General features: G+C 42.4%; 1 protein-coding gene across 3 annotated transcripts in view; it reads left to right on the top strand.

Moving 5' to 3' along the window:
* The first annotated feature begins 3,376 nt into the window (after positions 1-3,376).
* The window catches only part of DNAJA3 (DnaJ heat shock protein family (Hsp40) member A3), a 31,729-nt gene continuing 12,501 nt past the window's right edge, over positions 3,377-22,604 (top strand). For 2 of the 3 annotated variants that reach the window (XM_028511585.2, XM_036021006.1), the window contains exons 1-9: positions 3,411-3,651; positions 10,157-10,290; positions 15,107-15,190; positions 15,897-16,097; positions 17,101-17,253; positions 18,855-19,002; positions 20,042-20,106; positions 21,619-21,747; positions 22,216-22,331. In XM_028511585.2, coding sequence (XP_028367386.1) covers positions 3,441-3,651; positions 10,157-10,290; positions 15,107-15,190; positions 15,897-16,097; positions 17,101-17,253; positions 18,855-19,002; positions 20,042-20,106; positions 21,619-21,747; positions 22,216-22,331 — 1,241 coding nt within the window. In that variant the 5' untranslated portion in view covers positions 3,411-3,440. Of the gene's footprint in view, positions 3,652-10,156; positions 10,291-15,106; positions 15,191-15,896; positions 16,098-17,100; positions 17,254-18,854; positions 19,003-20,041; positions 20,107-21,618; positions 21,748-22,215; positions 22,332-22,604 lie in introns of all 3 variants that reach the window. The other variant, XM_028511591.2, reaches the window with a different exon arrangement.

Below are 22,604 nucleotides of genomic sequence, written 5' to 3'. Positions count from 1 at the left end.
TAATCAGTCTTCCTGCTATCCCCTAAAACAAGAACACACACCCCCTTTCAATGTGGAGGATTTCTATTGTTAATCTCAATCGAACTATACACCTGAAACTAATATAAAATAATATTGAATGTCAACTGTAATTGAAAAAATATTTTTGAAAGATTTTATTTATTTTTAGAGAAAGGGAGAAGGGAGGGAGAAAGAGAGGGAGAGAAACATCAATGTGTGGTTGCCTCTCACATGCCCTGTACTGGGGACCTGGCCTGCAATCCAGCCATGGGCCCTCACTGGTAATCGAACCAGTGACCCTTTCATTTGCAGGCTGGCACTCAATCCACTGAGCCACACCAGCCAGGGCTGAACATATTTTTTTTAAACATTTTTAAATAAAAATGTTTAAAAATCACCCTGGGGAAATAGATGACAGAGGGAGAAACTAAAATACAGAAAAAGAGGAAGTTACAAAACTGAAAAGAGATTGCATATTAGCGAGCACTCCTCCAGCTCCTAACTCACTCTGAAGGGGTAAATTCAAGTCCCTTTGCCTCGTTCTCAGCTTTTATTCCTGAAAGTTGTACTTCTCAACCAGCGCCCTCCCCTACTCTTTCTCCCTAGGCTTTGGGCTCCCTGTGGGTGGTAACTGTGAGCTCTGCTTGGCATTCTCAGTGTTCAGCAGTCTGGCACACAGGACTAACATGCATTGAGCATTTACTATGGGCCAAGTACTATATGAAGCTTTTACATAGATTACTTTACTCTTCAGATGATACTCTGAGGTACTGTTATGTCCTATTTTATTTACTTTTTTAATTAAAAAATGTTTTAAATCTTCACCTGAGGATATGTTTTTTTAAATTGATCTTTTTAGAGAGAGAGGAAAGGAGAGAAAGAGAAACATCGATGTGAGAAAGAAACATCCAGTTAGAGTTGAACAAAAAGGAAATGGACTAAAAAAAAAAAAAGAAAAGGAAAAGAAACATTAACCCGTTGCCTCCTGTACATATCCATCAACCTCGGTTTAAACCTACAACCTATGTAAGTGCCCTGACAGGGAACCAAATCCCCAATCTTTTTGTGTATGGGAATGCTCCACCAAACTGAGCGAGCCAGCCAGGGCATTGCATCCCCATTTTAGAGAATGGAAACAGGCAGAGAGGTAAAATAAGTTGCCCACAGACACATGGCTGGTATAAGTGGCAGAGCTGGGATTCAGTCCCATGCAGGCTGACTCCAAAGCTCATACTCTTAACCACAATGCTAGAAAAATTTAAATATTGGTTAAATATATTAAAAGAGTCCTTTTCCCCATTTCCAACCCCATGACACCCTTTTCATTTTTTCTCTAAAATGTCTCTGGCTTACATCAGTGCTCTATGTTCCCTAGCCCAAACTCTCAACTATTCCTTGCATTTTACAATAACCTCATAACAGTTCTTCACTGAGCTAGTGGTTTTTAAAATAAATTTGTTTATTTTTAAAAAAGATTTATATCTTTTAAGTAAATACATAAATAAAAAGATTATTTATTTATTTATTTTTAGACAGAGGGGAAGGGAGGGAGAAAGACAGGGAAACAGCGATGTGTGGTTGCCTCTCACTTGCCCCCTACTGGGGACCTTGCCTGTAACTGAGGTATGTGCCCTGACTGGGAATCAAACTGACAACCTTTTGGTTCACAGGCTGGCTCTCAATCCACTGAGTCACACCAGCCAGGGCAGCTAGTGTGCTTTAACTGATTGATTTGAGAGACAGAAGCATTGATTTGTTGTTGCACTTATTTATGCATTCATTGGTTGATTCTAATATGTGCCATGACTGGAGATCAAACCCGAAACCTTGGGGTATATGGACACTCCTCTAAGCAACTGAGCTACCAGGGCCTGGGCCAATGGTTTTTAAACCTCTTTGAATCTCAGAACCAGTGGAGAATTATTTTCAGAGAGAGGGCAAGGGAGAAAAAGAGGGAGAAAACATCGATGTGAGAGAGAAACATCAGTTGGTTGCCTCTTGCACGCCCTCAACCAGAGACCCAGTGCAATCCAGGCAAGTGCCCTGACTAGGAATGGAATCGATGACCTTTCAGTTCCCACGCTGGTGTTCAATCCACTGAGCCACACTAGTGAGGGCTGCTGATCAACAATTCTTTATCTGCTTCCCTCCCTGGAACACAATGGCCCAGATCTCCATCTGCTCGCTTGTGAACTCCACGGGGAACAAAGTTAGAATTGCTTGTCAACCTACTGGAATCAAGTAGGCCATGCATTCCAGTTTCTGGAGTAAAAGCTTTTTACATGCATTAATTACATAAGCCTATCAACTATAGCTAAGGCTAAAATCTTTAACCCTCGAGTTCCCCTATCAATGGGAGGTGTGAAAGTTGAAACTCCTTTGCAAGACTTAACCAGACCAGGTTTACTTTTATGGCTCCTCACACACTCCCAGTTTAGGGCTTAAGCAAACAGGGCAAGCACTTTCCATCTCTAAACATCCGCTATTGAACTTCTTGCTACTTGGGAGTACTTTTCCTCTCCACCCCTAATTGATCCACTTTTCATTACAGGAATATTTCCTCTCAGATGCCTTTCCTGACACCCCAGTGAGAAACCTGTTCACCTGAATGCCTGTAACCTATCACATACCTACTATAGCTGTGAATTCGTTATGTTAGTTGCTGAGGTCTCCCTCTCTCTCTCTCTCTTGATCGTTCTTGCTGCCTCACAGCAGGTATGATATGTCACTCATCACTGTATCCCCAAATACTCCAGTTCGTGCGTGGCACGTAGTAGATGGTCACAACGTTTATTAAATTCGTTTTGCGGGAATTTGGCTCTAACTCCGCGTCTGGCTAGTTCACCACACGTTGGGAGGCTAACGTGCTTGGGAAAAATCTGAGCGATCCAAGTTCGCCGCGTGGGACACCAGCCAGAGAAAGTCAGCTTGAGGTCAGACTTTGGGAGTAGAGAAGAGACTCCGGCGTCTTGTGCGGACACTTGGTGAGTAACACGCAAGAAGTTTAAAGCGTCAGGTGGAAGAAAGCTGCGCGCCGCAGGTTGGAATCTGTGCGACAGACGGCCCCATCGCACGCCGGGATTTGTGGTTCCGCCACTTGCCCAGGACCTCAAACCAGTTACCTTCAGCTACATTCGACCACGTCCTTACACAGATAAGGTGAGGTCCTGATCGTCCGGCACGTAATTACGAGGTTCTCCAGGGAAACTATACCTGGTAGCAGCCTTCAGAGCAATCCTCACTTCGGACATTGGCTACCAGGAAGGGGCGTTAGGTACCACCGCGCGTGCGCAACGGTTCCGTCTCTGCGCGCGCAGCGGCTTCCCTCCCACCCCCAACCCCCCAACCTCCGCCTTTCCGTGCGTCGGTGCACTCCGCGCAGTTGTTCCCGCGAGGCCTCCTTCAGCCGGGTGGCGCACGCGCAGTGTCCCCGGGCCAAGATGGCGGCGCGGTGCTCCACACGCTGGCTGCTGGTGGCTGCGGGGACCCCTCGGCCTCCGGCTGCAGCAGGGAGAGGGGCCCGTCCGCCCAGGGGGGTCGTGGTGGGGGCGTCTCTGGGCCGCAAGCTGAGCGTTACCGCCTTCGCGCCTTCACTGGGAGCTCGCGGCCCTGGGGTGCTACTGACATTGAGACCCGGTGTCAGCCTCACAGGTGAGGGCAGGCTCCAACACCAGAGTCGGGGCTCCATGGCCTGGAAGGGACTGTCCCATCTCGCTCTAGTTACTGGGATAGCGTGGTGAAAGGTGTTTCCTGACGTATATGCGGAATTAGATAGGGAAACCGGCAAGCAGGAGGCACAGAGGCGCTAGTGGCTACTCAAAAAGCTGCATGGAGTCCCTGGTGGCGGGGGTGAAATGTTCCGTAGGCCGTGAACCTTCACCTCTGTGTCAACATTTCTGGAGGCCTCTTTCCGGCCTGCCGCTGCTTCCTATCCCTATTCCTTTCTTTTCCCTGCGTCTTCTAGCCTGTAGCAGAAGGGAAGAGGTAGCAGCCATTCGATGAGCATCTGCTCTTGTACTAGGTACTTTGTGCCTCATTTCCCTTGATGGTATCACCAGTCCTGCAAGGTGGGAATTGCCTTCCCTGTTATAGAGAGTGGGAAATTGAGGTTCTAGCAGAGGAACTGATTTGCCCAAGGTTGTTGTAAGGTTACGTTAAGAAGAGTTGTCCCAAACCCAGAGCTGTGTTTTCATACCTTTCATGCTTTCCACCACATGGTGTAAATTGAAGGTTATACTGAACAGTTAGTTTCTTTTAGAAGTTCTTAAATTGGTAATAGGTGTAACAAAAATACAAACATTTATTGAGCACTTACTATGTACCAGGCATGGACATTTCCATGTAGTAGACACAGTTATTCTATTTTGTAAATAAAAAAACCCTGAGGCTTAAATGTTAAACAACTTGTAGGATGTCACAAAGCTAAAAAGTGGTAAAGCCTTTCAAAACCTACTGCTTACTTAATAGCCTGGGTAATAGTTAATTAATGTTTATTAAGCCTTTAGGTGCTTAGCCATAATAGTTTTTCATGTTGTGTGTTCAGTGGCTTCTATTATCTGTGAGAGAAGGAAGGAGGAATCATCATTGAACAACCTAAATTGCACTAGTTGTTTCTGTCCCCTAGAATTTGTGCAGATGACTTACACTATCTGTAGTCTTACAAAGATGATTAATTAAAGGGCCCTGACAAGGTAATTTCCTGTTGGGTTCCAGTTTTGCAATATCATTAAAGTATTAGTAATCATGATTCTTCATGGAATGAACAAACTCACCTCCCCCAGTGCGTGTTTGAGTGTGGGTGAATTACCCGTATTTTGCTGTGTATAATGTGTACCCACGTTTTTGGCCCAGACTTTCAGGACAAAAATCTTTCCTTTTAATTTTTTAATTAAAAATTCTTATTTTATATTTAGATACTTGTTTTTTGTATTATAAGGAAATTTTAGCATTTATTTTTGAACATATTATGGTACAAGATATTTTATGTAACAAATAATTACAAAACACAAGAACAGATACAAGGTATTTCAGGCATTGCCCACGTATAATGTGCATCCTTATTTTCCCTCAAAAATTTGGGCAAAATGTGTGCATTACACATGACAAAATACAGTATTTAATCCCTTTGAGCACTTAACTGAGATTTTATTCATTTGCAGGTATGTATTGAGGGCCTGCCATAATGCCAGCAGCTGTTCTAGGTACTGGGTGGGGAGCAGAGACTGGCCATGGTGTTAGTCAAGTGATCCCATTTTTAAATTGTTTCTGCCACCTGTATTTCCTCATGGATGGATCAGTAGTCTGCCCAGGTTTCCTTAGGATTATTTGAAGTCATTCTGTTTCTCAGTTTGAATAAAAGTGATTATTTTTAGATTTTTGCCTAACATTTTCTAATGTTCAGCTACATGTGTTCATTTTACATTTGTACAAGCTTGGGGAGCATTTTTTATAATTGTGTGTGTGTATGAGGGAGACACACACACGCAGACAAGCACTAAATACTGAGTCTTGTATGCAGCCATTACTGAGGAACTGCAGTCAGCTGTCCTTTTCTCCCAAGAGAGCCCATAACCAAGATGGTCATGTTTTTTTTCAGGTGAGAGGTGGCATCCTTCAAGGTGCACTCTGATATCACATCTAAAGTCATCAGGTTAGCTCTCAAATATTGATCAGTGATCTCATCTCAAATCAAGTAGGTAACATAAAAACAACACTTTAAATTCAACTTTTCTCCTAAGCACAGAAAGAAGGCGGTTGTTTAAAATTGCTCTGGCCGTTCTTGGAGTGGCTTGGAGGCTAATCCTATTCTGGATTATTCTAAAAAGGGCAAGACATGTTTTGTATTGGTCACATTAGAAAATTTACCTAATAAATGAACTCTTTCTAATCATTGCTAGTCGTCTTGAACTTGCCCTGGCTGGTGTACCTCAGTAGATTGAGTGCCAACCTGTGAACCAAAAGGTCACCTGTTCAGTTCCCTGTCAGGGCACATACCTGGGTTGCAGGCCAGGTCCCTGGTTGGGGGTGTGCGAAAAGCAACAGATCAGTGTATCTCTCACACATTTATGTTTCTCTCCTTTTTCTCCCTCTATTCCACTTTCTCTAAGAAATAAGATCTTTAAAAAAAGTCATGAAACTTGTAGTAGTTAAAAGTGATTTATCTTTATTCCCATGCAGCTTTACACCATTCTAACCCAAGTTCAAATTCTCCGCTTAAGACATTGGAGCTGCAGCTGCCAGAGCCTTTACCACTACCAGCTTCTTCCTGGATTGGAAGGGATGGGAAGGAGAGTCTGGAATAGGCCAGGGTAACTGCTTGTTCCTGAGTGAAGAGGGAGTTGATTACTAGAGTTTTCCTAGCTCTAGTGTTTTTCTCAAATCTGACCAAAGAAAGACAACAGTGGTCTCTTAGCCCCTACTGCTTCTACACTGTCTACTTTTCATATTCCCAGAAGTCTATGGTGCAGCAACAGAAAACAAGTACCAGGAATACTGAAAGGATAGATTTTCTTCCTGGTTCTGATTTTAATCGTTCTAACCATTCCTACTTATTCTGCTGTCTGATTACTCCTTCTCTTACCCTTTTCAGCCATATGCCTTATACCCTTTTGGCTTTTGTGGTCAGATTAACACTACTTAGTGTTTCAGCCCTCCTTGTTTGTTTTTTTGAGAGCTCTTTCTCATGCAAACCTGATTATTTACCTGTTTAATACTTGCAGTGGCTTCATATTGCCCTCAGGGTAAAATCTAGACTCTTAGCATAGGTCAAAGGCTCTTCTGTTTATTTCTAGGCCCCATTAATGATCATTGTCTTTAACCACCCCTCTGCCATCACCCCAACCACCATATACAGGCTCCTGTGCATGCATGCATGCACGTGTCCATGTACAAACAGAGTTGCTAGTTTAGTACCTGCAGTTCTAAATGCACAGGAATGAACCACTCCCTCTAAACCAAAGGTGACTATATGATTTAGCCACCAAACAGGGCACTTTTGAAAGTGAAAGGAATGCTGTTACGAATAACACTAGGACAACTGCGTAGATCTGGATGGATTTAAAACCCTCCTTAGTCAGGCAAATTTCTACCATTTAACACAGGGGCCCTAGCAGACCTTCCCTGAACTTCTTAGATTGGGTTGCCAATGGGGTGATTTTTACCCTCCATGGGATGTTAGGTAATGTCTGGAGAGGTTGTCAACTTGTGGGTGGGAGAAGGGGTGGGTAGTGCTACTGGTACTGGTTGGCCAGGGGTGCTGCAAAACATACTACAATACATACTAAGTGTATTAGTTTGCTAAGGCTGCCATAACAAAGTACCATAAACTGGGTGGCTTAAACAACAAAAATTTATTTTCTTTTTTTTCCTCATTCTAGAGGCTAGAAGTCCAAGGTCAGTATTTTGTCAGGATTGTTTCAAAGATTCTATCACCAAATACATTCACCTTCTGTGATGCCGGAGGTTAGGGCTTCAACTTAAGAATTTAGAGATGGGGCACACAATTCAGCCCATAACAATAGGACAGCTCCCACTCCCCTGCCCTGCAGAAACTGATCCCATCTTCCACTGTGGGGAAGTTGAGAAACCCTGGTTAGGTGACCCTTTAGTGTGTATTCTCTGAATGTCTGTGTACACTAATAAATCTCATACACTGCCTTCCAGACTCCCCTGTGGGACTGCTGAACTTGAGGGCATTGGCCTTGACTCTTACTCATCTTGTATCTTCAGTGCCTAGTACAGTGTTAAGACCTTGAATAAATGTTAAGTTCCAGGAGTTCAGTGCCATTGTTTGGTTCACTGTCATATCCCCAGCATGAAGCCTAGTGCCTGGTAAGTAGTAAGTGAATATTTGCTGCATGGATTAATGGTAGTAAATATTTGTAAGTATTTGCTGAATGAATGAATAGTGAAATTGGAAGCTTCTCTACAGGCAAATATTTGACTCAGGAACCTGCAGCTGTCTCATGATCCTCATTCTTTTTCTTTTTTAAAGATTTTATTTGTTTTATTAGAGGAACAGGGAGGGAAGGAGAAAGAGAGGGAGAGAAACATTGATTGGTTGCCTCTTGCACACCCCCAACTGAGAACCTGGCCCACAATCTGGGCATGTGCCCTGACCTAGAATTCAACCTGCTACCTTTCAGTTTGCGAGACAATGCCCAACCCATTCTTTTTCTTCTGCCTTAACTTGGCCACCTCTCCCTCCAAATATATCCTACCCTTTCTTCAGTGATCACAGGATGGGTTGGGAGTTAGTAGGCAGCAGTTGAGATTGTAGAGCAGCTCCCCCAGCTTCACTTTGTGACTGAGTGAAGTTAGCACTCCACTTCATACAGAAAGGGCAATTGAGTAGATGTGTCTGTTGTCCTTTCCTCCTAGCTGCTGATGCAAGAGACCTGAAAGGAGGCAAGATATGTGGCCACCTGCCATGTGATTGGATTCCTTTCAGGTTGTCTGCTCTGTGGTAAACAGAGGTTCTGGCGCAGGGCCTTTTAATCTTGTGTGTCTATATATGTGTATTATTTTTAGGGGAGGGGGACAGTACTTTTATCGGATACTCTGAGAGATGTGTGACTTTAAAGACCAAGAACCATTTCATTAACACAGTGGTTCTCAAGTGAGCATTGGATGTAATCACTTGGAAAGATTGTTACTTCCAAAGTTTCTGATTCAGGTCTGGGGTGGGGCCTGAAAATTTGCAACAGGCTGATGCTTCTGGTCCAGGGACCACACTCAAAGCACCACCCTACCCTGTCAGCAGATATCCAAGGTTGCTTGATAGAGGGAAAGAACCCGGAGAGCATTAAAAGAGACAGAGTTTATGAAAATAGCTGGCATATGGTGAGTTCTTAGTGTTATGAAAGCTAAGTCTTATTTATTTATTTTTCATTTTAAGAGTATATTTATTACATCTGGGGACAGTGAAACAAAGGAACGGCTTTAAGATAAAAGAAACAACAGGAGGGAGCAAGTCAGATAAAAGGAGGCCTTGGAAGTATGTGCAGAGGGTAAGCCCAGGATGACCTGCTGCTGCCCACTCTCCCCTGGTTGCAAGTGTAGGAGAATGATGACAGAGATACAAGGAATGAGCATGCTCTAGGGAGAGAACAATGTGGGTTCTTCGTTTTGAGGCTTTTTTTCTTTGGCCAGCCAGAATCCTAGGGGAGGGTCTTAACAGACTGTTCATTAGCTTTTTAGGTGTCCTTCAATATGTTGATACAACAAAATATGCATATAGAGGGGTCAGGGGTTTTTTTCTGGTTATTTTTATTTTTTTGTTTATAGTGTAAGTTTTTATTGTTTTTTTTCCCCATTACCATTTATCTCCCTACATCCTTTTCCACCTCCACCTCACCCCCTGCCACCACAGGGCTAAGTCCCTTTATTATTTTTATTATTACTTTAGATTTTATTTATTTTTAGAGAGGGGAAGGGAGGGAGAAAGAGGGAGAGAAACATCAATGTGTGGTTGTCCCTCATGCGCCCCCTACTGGGGACCTGTCCTACAACCCAGGCATGTGCCCTGACTGGGAATTGAACTGGTGACCCTTCGGTTTGCAGGCCGGCACACAATCCACTGAACTACACCAGCTAGGGCCCTTTTTATTATTTTTTTTAAAAGATTTAATTTATTTATTTTTTAGAGAGAAGGGGAAGGGAGGGAGAAAGAGAGGGAGAGAAACATCTATGGGTTGCCTCTCACCTGCACCCTGACCAAGACTGAACCCACAACCCAGACATGTGCCCTGCTCAGGAGTTGAAGCAGCAACCTTTCACTTTGCAGGACAATGCCTAACCAACTGAGCCATACTGGTCAGGGTACTCAGTCCCTTTTTAGTCCTCTTCAGGTGCAGCCCTCATCTGGTATACTGATTTTTTTAGTGGTTTAATGAGGCTACTACAGAGATAGTGTAACCCAGCAGGATCAGCCCACCTAGTTTTATACTGACATTGTTTTACATTCTTTTTATATGATAGCTTTAGCCATTTTTGAAGTGCAGTGAGTTTGGTCTCCATTGGGCTTGGAGGAGAACAGGCCCTTAAGTTGTGACCTATTTGCTCCTTCACAGGTATAACCTGGCTGGTTGTTTATTCACAGTTTCCTATTGTTGAACATACTCCCAGAATGATTTTCTTTTCTTTTTTTCTTTTTTAGGAGTACAATGTTACCCTTTTGTTTGTACTGCCTCCTTCCACACGAGCACCCCTTTGGCCAAAGAGGATTATTACCAGATATTAGGAGTGCCCCGAAATGCCAGCCAGAAAGAGATCAAGAAAGCCTATTACCAGGTCTGTATGGAAGCCAGATTTTAGAGACAAGATTGTAGAAGGAATACTATTGATCTAGTCTGACTCTGATCAGTGCAGTGCATATGCCTATACATACAGGATGGAGGCAGCTGACAGTATGGGATGACATGATAAAGGTGGGCTTTGTTGGACTGTATTTTTCAGTGCATATTGCTGTGCCCATTAATGCTTCAGAAAAGAGGAGTCAGAACCAGAGATTAGAAAAACATTTTTCCTCAACTGTTTTTGTACTTAGATTTTTTCTGCACTGTCTGAATTAGTAGGCATGGTGGTTTAAGTTTTAGGTAGTTACTCTTTGCATTCAGATGAAAGTTTATGGACTTAGAATTATTTCTTCAATTAGCTTAGTAAGTGTGAAGTTCCTGTCATCATATCCCAGGATGTAGTAGAGCTAGTTACCTAGACCAATGGTTCCCAGATTTTTGCTCTGATCAACAAAATTAAAGTTAAAATTAAAAATGGGGGCACCAGTGTAGGATTGCCAGCTTTTGTATTTTGCCTAATATAGGTGTTAAAAATAACAGGTACAATCTATTAATGTCATTGGTAAAAGAAACAGCATCTAAACACCATAAAAATAGGAAAGCCATATTAGGATAAAGGAGATCTTTAAACTAAGTATGACTTAAATACATTAATTACCTTTATGAAAAATTTACTATAAGATTTTTTAATTTAAAAATAATTTTTTTGTAGATGAGCAAAAACTTTGTCCAAGGCCAATATTTGTGAATCAAGTGCCTATCAAGACCAGACCTAAGAGCTTATGCCTCAGGCGTCTACTCTTTACCTCTTGCTTTTTTCAAAAAGTGTACAGTTCACTGGTTTTTAGTATTTTTAGAGTTGTGGAATTATTATCACAATCAATTTCAGAACATTTCAACAACTCAAAAAGACACCCATACTACAAGCACTTAGACCCCATTCCCTCTTTGCTCTTGCAGTTGTGAACCTGCTTTCTGTCTCTATGGATCTGTCTATTCTAGACACCTCATAGCACTAAAATCACACAATATAGGGCCTTTAGTGACTGTCTTCTTTTACTTTAACATGTTTTCAAGGCTCATCTGTGTTGTAGAATGTATCAGTACTTCATTTCTTTAAATATCGCATTGCATGGATATGCTACATTTTATCCATTCATGAGTTGATGAATATTTGGTTTCTTTGTTCCCACTTTTTTCTGTTTTAAGTAGAGCTGCTGTGACCATCCATGTTAAGTTTTGTGTAGACCTATGTTTTCATTTCTCTTGGGTATGTACGTGCCCATAGGAGTAGAATTGTTGGGTCAAATGATAACTCTGTGTTTAACCTCTTGAGGAACTGCTAGCCTGTTTTCCAAAGCAGCTGCACCATTTTACATTTCCACCAGCAGTGTATGAGGCTTCCAATGTCTCTATATCCTGGCCAACACTGTTATGCTTTTTTGAGTCTAGGCACCCCAATAGGTGTGAAGTGGTGTCCCAGTATGTTTTTTTTTTAAAGATTTTATTTATATATTATAGAGAGAGGGGAAAGGAATGAGAAAGAAACATCATAATGTGTGGTTGTGTCTTGCGTGCCCCCCAGTGGGGCCTTGCCCTCAAGGTAGGCCTGTACCCCAACTGGGAATCAAACCGACAACCCTTTAGTTTATAGGTTGTCACTCAGTCCACTGAGCCATGCCAGCCAGGGCTCCCAGTATGGTTTTTTATTTGCTTTTCCCTGGTGACTAATGGTGTTGAGCATCTTTTTCATGTGTTTTATCAGCCATTTGTTGTAAATGTATTCAGATCCTTTGTCCATTTTTTTTTTTTTAGTTAATCTTTTTGTCACTGGGTTGTAATGGAATGAGCAAAGGCATGGGGGGAGAAAGCAGAGATCCTGGCTTGAGAAGAGCGAATAGCATGTTCCCTTTGAAAAGGTAGAGGCTGCAGCCAAATTATTGGGGCATTTGAGGCCTTAGCAAGTGATAAGAGAATTACGAGGTGTGTCCAGAAGGTATCCAGCCATGTAATATGAAAAATAGAGACATTTGTTGAATAAGACACAAGATACAAGAAACATTGTATATAGTACAGTGATGCCTCAGCCCCCTTCAAAGTAGGCACCTTGGGACCTCACACAATTCTCCCAATCGCCATCGGCTACCCATCATATTTTTGTGAATCTCATTGATCATCTGAAATGTCTTTCCTTTCAAAGGTGATTTTAGTTGTGGTAAAAGCCAGAAGTTGCAGGGCACCAAATCTGGACTGTAGGGGGACTGAATCACCTGGGTGATTCGATGTTTCGCCAAAAAACTGCATGAGACATGATGCATGAATGGATGTGCTGTAGTGATTAAGCTGCCAATCACCAGTTGCCCACAGCTTTGGCCTTCTGAGTCATTGGAATAATTTCCACAAAGGAATGTTTTAGCTTAATGCAAAATTCGATGTATACTCATTGTTCTACTCCACAGGTGGCAAACACAAGGCCCTCAGGTTGAATCCAGCCCTCCACCTCGTTTTATCTGGCCCAGCACCTTGTTTCTACCTGGCAGCAGCACCAAACTCTTGCTTAACTGTTATGGAGTAGTTACTTTTATACAGTCCTAAAATTACATTCTGCCCTTTGAAGGCAACTGCAAGGTTGATGTGGACCCTGGTAAAAATGAGTTTGACACCTCTGCTCTACTCACTCAGTCATCTTGAATGTGAGGGCCACACAGTACACAAGCTCACTGACAGCATCTACTACCCCACTGACTAGTACAGTGAAGTTGTCATTGCTCACACATGCACATTTCAATCCATTGTCCTTGGCTGCCAGGTTACATCGATGTTGCACAAACCATTCTTGCTATATTAACAATGGTTGGACTTTTTCCAGACAGACCTTGTAATTTAAAAGAAAATAGGGCCCTGGGTGGTGTGGCTCAGTGGCTTGAGTGCTGGCCAGCCAACCAAAGGGTCATTGGTTCGATTCCCAGTCAGGGCACATGCCTGGGTTGTGGGCCAGGTCCCCAGTAGGGGGTGTGTGAGAGGTAACCACACATTGATGTTTCTCTCCTTCTCTTTCTCCCTCTCTAAAAATGAATAAAATATTTTTTAAACTGTTTTCAGGGCTTTATTTTATTTTATTTTATTTTTCTTATTTTTTTATTTTTTTAAGGATTTTTTTTTTTTTTTTTTTTAGAGGGAAGGAAGGGAGAAAGAGAGAGAGAGAGAAACATCAATGTGCGGTTGCTGGGGGTTATGGCCTGCAACCCAGGAATGTACCCTGGCTGGGAATCGAACCTGAGACACTTTGGTTCCCAGCCCGTGCTCAGTCCACTGAGCTATGCCAGCCAGGGCCTTATTTTATTTTTTTAAGATTTTATGTATTTATTTGTAAAGAGGGAAGGGAGGGAGGGAGAGAGAGAGAGAGAGGAACATCAGTGTGCGGTTACTGGGGGTCATGGCCTGCAACTCAGGCATGTACCCTGACTGGGAATCGGACCTGCGACACTTTGGTTCCCAGCCCGTGCTCAATCCACTGAGCTACACCAGCCAGGGCCAAAATGAATAAAATGTTTTTAAAAAATTAAAGTAGTGAACCATTCAAGCTTTTGGATGTGAAAATAAAAAGATCAGGTAAAGCTGTGCAGTTTAAACTAGAAATTTTTAAAGTTGCCTTAATGGAACAATTATTCAAGTCAGATCTTGATGAAGCTTTGTGTGTATTACATCATATAATTCTTATGGCAAGGGGCTTGGGAAGGTTATGACTCACATCCTAAGCTACACAGCTATTTTGTAGCATGTAAGACTAAAATACAGGTCTTTCAGACTGTAAAAGGCCTCTTCTCCATGTCCTAATCTCATGTTTCAGCATATCTTGTCTTGGAGTTTGGGACCAGCCAGTAAACAGACACAGCTTGTCTTGGCATTGGAACTAGCCTTGCCTTGTAGCCCACTATGATCTACTGGCCATGCTTGAGGTGACTGCCCCTGCTTCCCTCCCACCCCTCTGCCTTCAGGACTTAGCTCACAGGCTCTGGTGTGAGGACTAGCATCTCTAGAAGTAGATTAAACAGCTAACTACTGGCAGTGCCAGAGCCAAAGGGCCTATCAAGTAACTGGCAGCTTTAGGATTCTGTTTCTGTGGACCTCCTTGCCCTCCCATAAAGGACCTGTGGTAACTCGCACTTGGAAGGCTCAGGAATTGCAGCAGACAGTGGTGAACACCTACAAAGCACACAGCACCTCTCAGCACAGCCAGAAGGTAGCCTTTGTTTTAGGGCTGCTCAGCACACCTGTGTGCTCTGGACAGCCAAGTGAGATTTAGTTTTGTTTTTAATATTAAAATCTGTTTTGAATGGTAATATATTTCCCTTGTTCAGAATTCAAAAAGTACAAGTTAATTTCATTGTACAAAAAGTGCAATGAAAAGTCTTCCTCTTTCCCATTCATTTATATCCCTCCTATAGCAGTCAATGTTACCAGTTTATTGTATGTTCTTCTAAAAATAATTTAAATCTGCCCAGTTATTTTCTTCTTTTTCTACATAGATTAAAGTGTACTGGGTATGCTATTTTGCATCTTTCACAAAGGTGCCCACGTTCTAAAGAATTACTTGTTATTTGTGGTAGAGATTTGTTGTGGTTGAAAAATGTGTGCATACCTCAATTTGAAGAGATGGTTTATTTTGAATGTCTTAAACCTTGTTTTAAGAATTTCTATTGTTTGTAAAGTCTTAGCTGCTATAAAGGAGGTGAAATTGTGACTAGTATTTGGGGTTCAGTTTTAATAATCCTTTTGTGTTCATAGTAATTTACCATTTCCTCCCATAGCTTGCCAAGAAATATCACCCAGACACAAATAAGGATGATCCCAGAGCCAAGGAGAAGTTCTCCCAGCTGGCAGAAGCCTATGAGGTAACATGACCCACTGTTGTGTGCACTCACTGTCATTCAGCTGCATGCATGTATCAGAGCATGCTGCACAGGCGACCTGACATGTCATGAGGTCCAGTACGAAGGCTGTGTTCCCACACCAGATCCCCTTGTTGAAGAAAAAAAGGATTCCCAGGTCTCACACTAGATCTTACTTCTTGGAAACTCAATGGAAAACAGTGTTCAGTCTTTATTAACAGAGCTTGGACATGTAGCCAGGTCTGGGAACATGTTATCTTAATCCACACCTATTTGATCAGCCCCTCCTACTTAGGGTATTGCTGTCTGGTGGGGATGGTGGGTCCCGTAAAAGTAGAAGACCAACACTGCCCTGGAGAAATTTAAAATGTAGTCAGAGGCAGGGAACATACATGAAACAGCTACTGAACAATTGGCCCTTCTTCCCGGACTTTGTCCCAAAGGGGTTCAGGATATATAGGCTATCATATATCTGCTCTGTGTGGGTACATTCCCCCAACACCACTTGACAATGACAGACTTTGTAGCTCTTTATTCTGAAGTATTTCTGTATTTTCTAAGAACAAGAACATTCTTTCCCATAGCTGTAGTACAATTGTCAAAATCAGAACATTTAATGTTGATACATTCTCAGTATTTATACTTGGTGTCTGTGTCCTGGGGCCTTGGGAGACCCGTGAGTGCCTGACTGCTGTGCCTTTTGTGGAAGGTGCTGAGTGATGAAGTGAAGAGGAAGCAATATGACACCTATGGCTCTACTGGTTTTGATCCTGGGGCTGGTGGCTCTGGGCAGAGCTACTGGAAAGGAGGCCCCACTGTTGACCCAGAGGAGCTCTTCAGGAAGATCTTTGGGGAATTCTCTTCATCTTCTTTTGGAGATTTCCAGAGTGTATTCAGTCAGCCTCAGGAGGTGAGCTTATTTTGAAAAACCATTAGAATTTGAACTGCTAAACATGATGCAAACATTTTATCAACTTCTGTTTCTCAAAGAAAAAGGCAAAACAGCTTAAATGAAATGATCTGGTGGCAGCCATTTTGGTAAGAAATCATCCCCAAATTTGAAAAATCATATAGGTAATAATGTATATACATCCATTTTGACTTGAGTCTTACAGTTGCTTAACTAGGCAAAACATAAGGCTTTCAGAGTCCATTATTAGGGTGTATTTTATCTAGAGCTGCTACATTATTCCAGCAGAGCTCAGTCTAGTAGGGAGACATCCCAATCCTACTTTTTCCATATTTATGTCCTAGTAAGATCTTATCAGATTTGGAGAGAGAGGAATAATATTTATGATTTAAGTTATGATTGTGGATCATTTGAGCTCTTTGTAAGGACTGTATACAAGTATTATCTGTGAATAGTTTGTTGAAATACACATTTTTACTTAACTATTACTCTCAAAAATCGTAAGGAGTAGGGCACAAACAGTTAAGCGAGTCCCACCTAGTCTTACTTGGCGAAGTAGAGGAAAGTAAAGCAGTTAAAAAGTAAAGTAACTAGGGAGAGAGGAGATAAATAGGCAGCAGAGAGGATTTTTTAGGGCAGTCAGAATACTCTGTATGATTTTATGATGAAGTATACATGTCATTATGCATTTGTATAGACGCATAAAATGTGCAACACCAAGAGTGAACCCTAATGTAAACCGTGGGCTTTGGGTGATTATGATATGTCAGTGTAGGTTTATCCTTGATTAAAAAAAATATGCCAATCTAGTGAGTGATGATGATAGGAGAGGCTGTACGTGGGTGGGGGCAGGAGATAGGTGGGAAATTCCTGTACCTCCCTCTCAATTTTGTTGTGAACCAGAACTGCTCTAAAAAATAAAATCTTTAAAGTAACTGCAAACTGCTGGCTAGTCCCTCCCCTACTTTAAGAAAAATAACAGGCCATCCCTTGGTTTCTTTAGTACATCATGGATTTGACATTCAATCAAGCTGCCAAGGGTGTCAACAAGGAGTTCACTGTGAACATCACTGATACCTGTGAGCGGTGTGACGGAAAAGGGAATGAGCCTGGCACCAAGGTGCAGCACTGCCACTATTGCGGCGGCTCTGGCATGGTAAGAACCAGTTAGAGCGAACCCTCCACCACCTCCCTTCCTGCTTTCCCAGGGGACTCCCACCTTGTGCCTGCTCACACTTCCCCCCGCCATCCCTTATTTCTTTGCTTCTGTGGATATTTTTTAAGCAGTACCTAGGGCTTTGGGAATTCATAACTAGGTGGAACTATTTTATCTAGAACGTTTTATATTTTTCCAGAAGTTGTCTTGGTCAACAATATAGACAGAGCAAGGAAACTTAGTTGCCTTTTGTAAAAATACTCTTTGGGATATTTTGGTAATTTGAAACCAACTAGAGGACACTTAGTTTGAAGCATAATCATTTTTCCTTTTGTTAACTTGGTTATAATTAATTCAAAATTATACAACAGTATAAAGACTCACTCCTTTAGTCCTTTACCCACGTTCATTAATTAACATTTTGTCCTGTTTGCTTTGTCATTTAAAAATATTTTTTAATAGTTCATTTTTATTGTATTTTTTCCATTACCATTTATCCCCCCTTGTACCCTCTTCTGCTTTGTCATTTTTGGTGTGCTCAGTCTCTATCCCTTCCCCTCCCTGTGTGTCTTCTGTGTGTATGCGCTGCACACAAATACACACACATTTCCCCAACCATTTGAGAGTAAGTTGCAAACATTGTTATTTCCTTATTCCTTTATACATCAGTATGTGTTTTCTAAGAACAAGAGCATTCTTTTACATAACCACAGTACAGTTGTCAAAATCAAGAATTTAATGTTGATACAATACCATGATCTATATTTAAATTTATTCAGTTGTCCTTACAATGTTCTTTTTTTCCCTGGTATCCAGACTGGGATCTTGTGTAGCATATGCTTATCTTTTGTCTCCTTTAATCTGGAATACTTCCTCAGCCTTTCTTTTTCTTTCATGTCCTTGACATTTTTTTAGGATTACAAGCTAGCTATTTTGTACAATTTCCCTCATTTTGGGTTCATGCCTCAGAGGTATAGTGCCCTTTTCAGAGGATCACGCCAAGAGTCATGAAGTGTAAATTTTTCCATTAATGATGATCTTACACTTGATCACAAGCAGTTAGTTAAAGTAGTGTCTACCTGCATTCCTCTGAGAGAGGATGCTCTTGGAGAGGATGAGGATTCTGTAGCTACAGTTCTGTGAGCCCAGTTGCTGTTAGATATTTAGATATCTTTTATTGATTGTTCCCAGTTTCCTCTCGCTTCTAAGGTCCTTTCTGCAAGGCTTTGAATTGCTATGAATTTTTTTCTAACATTTCTGAAGTGAACATTGAGGTAAGATAGTAAAGTTGAAGTGTAGTTCTCAAAATACAATGTTTAAGACTGGGAAAAACATTTGGAACTCATTTGCTAAAGGATTAGTATTCCTAATATGTAAAGGGCTCCTTCAGAATAATGAGAAAAAGACCAACAGCTCATGAGAAAAACTAGTCAAGGTGAACAGAAGAGGAAATGCAAGTGGCCAGTAAACATTGCCTACTAGCAATCAAGAAAACATTGATATTGTGCACATTGAGGTCCCAAAGCCTCAGCTGTCCGAATTTACCTGTGTACTTACGGTTCCTTTTTTTTTTTTTTTTTTTTTTTTTTCGTTTTTATCAGGAAACTATAAATACAGGCCCTTTTGTGATGCGTTCCACGTGTCGGAGATGTGGCGGCCGAGGCACTATCATCACAACTCCTTGTGTGGTGTGCAGAGGAACAGGACAAGCCAAGCAGAAGAAGAAAGTGGTTATCCCTGTGCCGGCTGGTGGGTTCTGGGCTCTTACCCACACAGAGGACTGAGAGCTGAGACATTATTTCCTTGTGATTTAGCCAAAGCCAATGTTAAGGCCCTGTTGCCCCAGACTGGAGGAGGGACTAGAATCTCCTTGTAGGTTTCACTCTGCCTAGTTATCCTTAAAATCTGCGTTTACATATCACTTTGGAGAGAAGAGACCTGACATGTCCACTCCTTCCTATGTATGGTGAAGGAGCGCCTTTATCAACTCTGTTTTTAGTTCATGAGGCCAGCATTGTCCCCACTGCCAGCCCAGTCTATACCCTGCCCCCTCCTCCTAGACACCAGGGAAGCCAGTGACTGCTCTTTCCAATTGGCTCTTGTTCTCAGGATGCTCTTTCCACAGGGCAGCCTGATCATATCACTTGCCCTGTGAAGACCCAGCAGTGACTCTCAGGGACCAAGAAAAGTCCTCCCCTCTAGGCTCCTGCTTGCCTCGTCAGCCTCCCCTCTCATTAGCCTTCCCCCTGTTGCCTGCCCTGCAAACTCCTGACTTTCCTATAGCTCCTTGAATGGGACAGAATGCCTCCCAGAATAGAGCCTTTTCGTATGCTGTTTCCTGTGTCTGAAACTTGCTTTCCACCATCTCCTTAGCAGTTAACTGTTTTTATGGGCTTCCTCGGGGAAGCCACCTGGAACCCTCTCTATTCCTTAGATGTACCTTAGTCTGGAGTTGTGGCTTTTTCCTTCTGAGAACATGGCTCTGTCTGTAATGACATTAGTGTTGTTATTTGATTAATATTTGTCTCCGCTACTGGACTGGACACTCCCTGAGATGCTACTTGAACCTGGCAAGAGGTAGATGTTCAGCAAACTTGAATTAATTAATAGAAGGTGCTCTCTTTTGGTCATTGTATGGTGCACCTTTGAGAAGTTACACTTGTTGCCATATTGAATAACTGGGTTCCTCATTAATGAGAAACAGGAATGAGTAAGGATCCAGAGTAGAAAATGCCTTGAGAGATCTCCAAATGATCATTTTCTTTTGAACTTTTGTTCTCACTCACAGGAGTCGAGGATGGACAGACTGTGAGGATGCCTGTAGGAAAAAGAGAAATTTTCATCACGTTCAGGGTAGGTCCTCTGCTTGCCCAGCCTCTTCTGGGGCCTTGCTCTCTTGGAGAGTGTGCAGCCAAGGCTTCTCGTGGAGAGGGGGGAAGCTTCTTGGGGCACATCCTGCTGTCCACATTTCCAAGGGGAACAGTGGCTACCTTGGTGGAATTATTAAATATGTCACCATTAAGCTTTTGTGTTAGGTGTGGAGAGAACAATGTTGCTTCAAGATATTTACAAGTTGGAAACAAAAAACACATAAAAATACAGAAAACATCACCCTGTGTTTTTATTTACATATTAAATTAAATTGTTGGTGGGAATAGTAGGTGCCAGTGGTAGAGTTTTACCTACTATATACAAAGGGGAAACCTGGTTTTCTGAGATAAGGGAAACCTTAAAGGAGATAACAGCTTCTATTGACAATTCCACTAGATACATACCTGAGAAAAGCCCATACAGGCACAGCAAGCAGAGGCACAAGATGTATGTGACAGCCTCATTCATAGTAGCAAGACACTGATAACAACCTGCTGTCCTTGGACAGGAGAATGGCAGGGTGAACTGCACTGTGGTAACAGAGGATCACAGAGCAGTCAGAAGGAAGAAACTGGACCACATGTGTAATGAGACTTGTCAGTTACAAAGAGGAGGGAAAGAAGGGTTGCAAGAGAGATGCAAGGAAGATCATGTATATAAACTTTCAAATCACATGAGATGATGTTATATATATCACTTAAGGACATGTAAATATGTAGTAGAAGTTAAAAGATGCTTGTAGGAATGGTAAGTACTAGATTCAGCCACATAGTTAACACTGAGTGGGTGAGGAGGAGCAAGGAGACTTCACCTGCATTCCTAATATTTTATTTGTAGCTTTATGTATTTACTTTGCAGTTTATGTACACGTGAAATATCAGAATTTTAAAAAGACAAAAATCTAAGGATGAACTTTTAAACTCAGAAATCAAAGACAAAGATAGCAAGCTGGAAGCCAATCAATGAGACTAGTTTGGTGCAGACTTCAGATTCTGTCCCCATCTAATAATAGAGAAGAAAAAACAAATCACTGGAAGACAAAGAATGTCTTTGAGATACAACAAACAGTGCTTATAAAACAAATCAAAATAATTCTGGTGTTGTCAACCTGTCTTACAGGTAGTTTGTGCCAAACGACCATTTGAGAAACCATTTTGCCTTTGTAGATGTGGTAGTGTGTGTTCTAGTAAATTTTTTTCAAATGTTGAAGATGCCAATTTTACTTTATTTTTGTTCAGAATTGAATAGCTGGATTTGAACCTGGGAAATGTAGGCCCTCTTGCATTGCAGTATAGAAATGAATCTGACATGTAACCTGGCATAGTGTTTCAATATGGTGAAAGTACGCTCCCTCCCTCAGTGCTGTGTTCCAAGCATAGAAGCAGGGTAATGCGTGTCAGGCCCTAAGCTCAGGCTGCTGAGTTGTGGGCCTGATGTCCAGTCTCCAGAAGAACCTCTCTGTGCATGATGCCCATCTCTTTTGTTTGGCCCTAGGTGCAGAAAAGCCCTGTGTTCCGGAGGGATGGCGCAGACATCCACTCTGACCTCTTTATTTCTATAGCTCAGGCTATTCTGGGGGGGACAGCCAGAGCCCAGGGCCTGTATGAGACAATCAATGTGACGGTAAGAAGGCAAGATTCCTACTTAATTGCTTTTTTTTTCCTGGAATGGAAAATGGCTTACAAGTGACTAGAACCTGTAAACAGCCAACATGTCGGGGTTTCAGGGGAAATAAGATTTAGGGGAGGCAGGAGGAATATCTGGCCATTCCTAGGGTTTGAGTCACAGGGTATGAGCCTTGAGTGTGTCATCATGAGGGACAACAATTCCTGAGTTGCATCCCCTCTTTTGCTGGGCCAGAGAGCAGCCTCAGCAACGAGCTCCTGTGCTGGCTTTGCTACTTTTCAGGTCTGGCTCTCTCCACTTTGGCTTCCCTCGCCAAACTACCCTGCCCCTAAATCCTTGTTACAGGCTCTGCTCAGGGTGAACCCCAGCTTAGCCAGTTTCCATGTGGTTGTTGGCAGGTTCTGTCTAGAAATCTGAATGGGCAACTGGAGACCAAGGAAAACCACAGGTTTTCTTTCCTCATAGATCCCCCCTGGGATCCAGACAGACCAGAAGATTCGGATGAGTGGGAAAGGCATTCCCCGGATTAACAGTTACGGCTATGGAGATCACTACATTCACGTCAAGATTAGAGTTCCAAAGTAAGTGTCCACTTAGCCGTGGCAAGGCTTGCTGGATCCTTTCACACTTTCACCATGGAACAGGGGCCAGTTGAGGGCTTTTCATCCTCCCTCCTGACCTAAGTGTGGCAGGGTGGTGGTTTAGCACCACCAGACCACCTGGTCCCATTGTGGCTCTGCTACTGGAAGTGCTGAGTCTCAGTCAGGTTACTTCTTTAAGTCAGTGTGTCCTGCCCAAGTTCTCCATCTGCAAAGTGGACATAATGAAAAAAAGGCTGACTTCCTTGAGTTAGA

Source organism: Phyllostomus discolor, chromosome 3 (assembly GCF_004126475.2).
Source record: "Phyllostomus discolor isolate MPI-MPIP mPhyDis1 chromosome 3, mPhyDis1.pri.v3, whole genome shotgun sequence".
NCBI lineage: Eukaryota > Metazoa > Chordata > Mammalia > Chiroptera > Phyllostomidae > Phyllostomus > Phyllostomus discolor.
The sequence above is the reverse complement of the archived record's forward strand: the minus strand, read 5'-3'. Positions and strand labels throughout refer to the sequence as shown.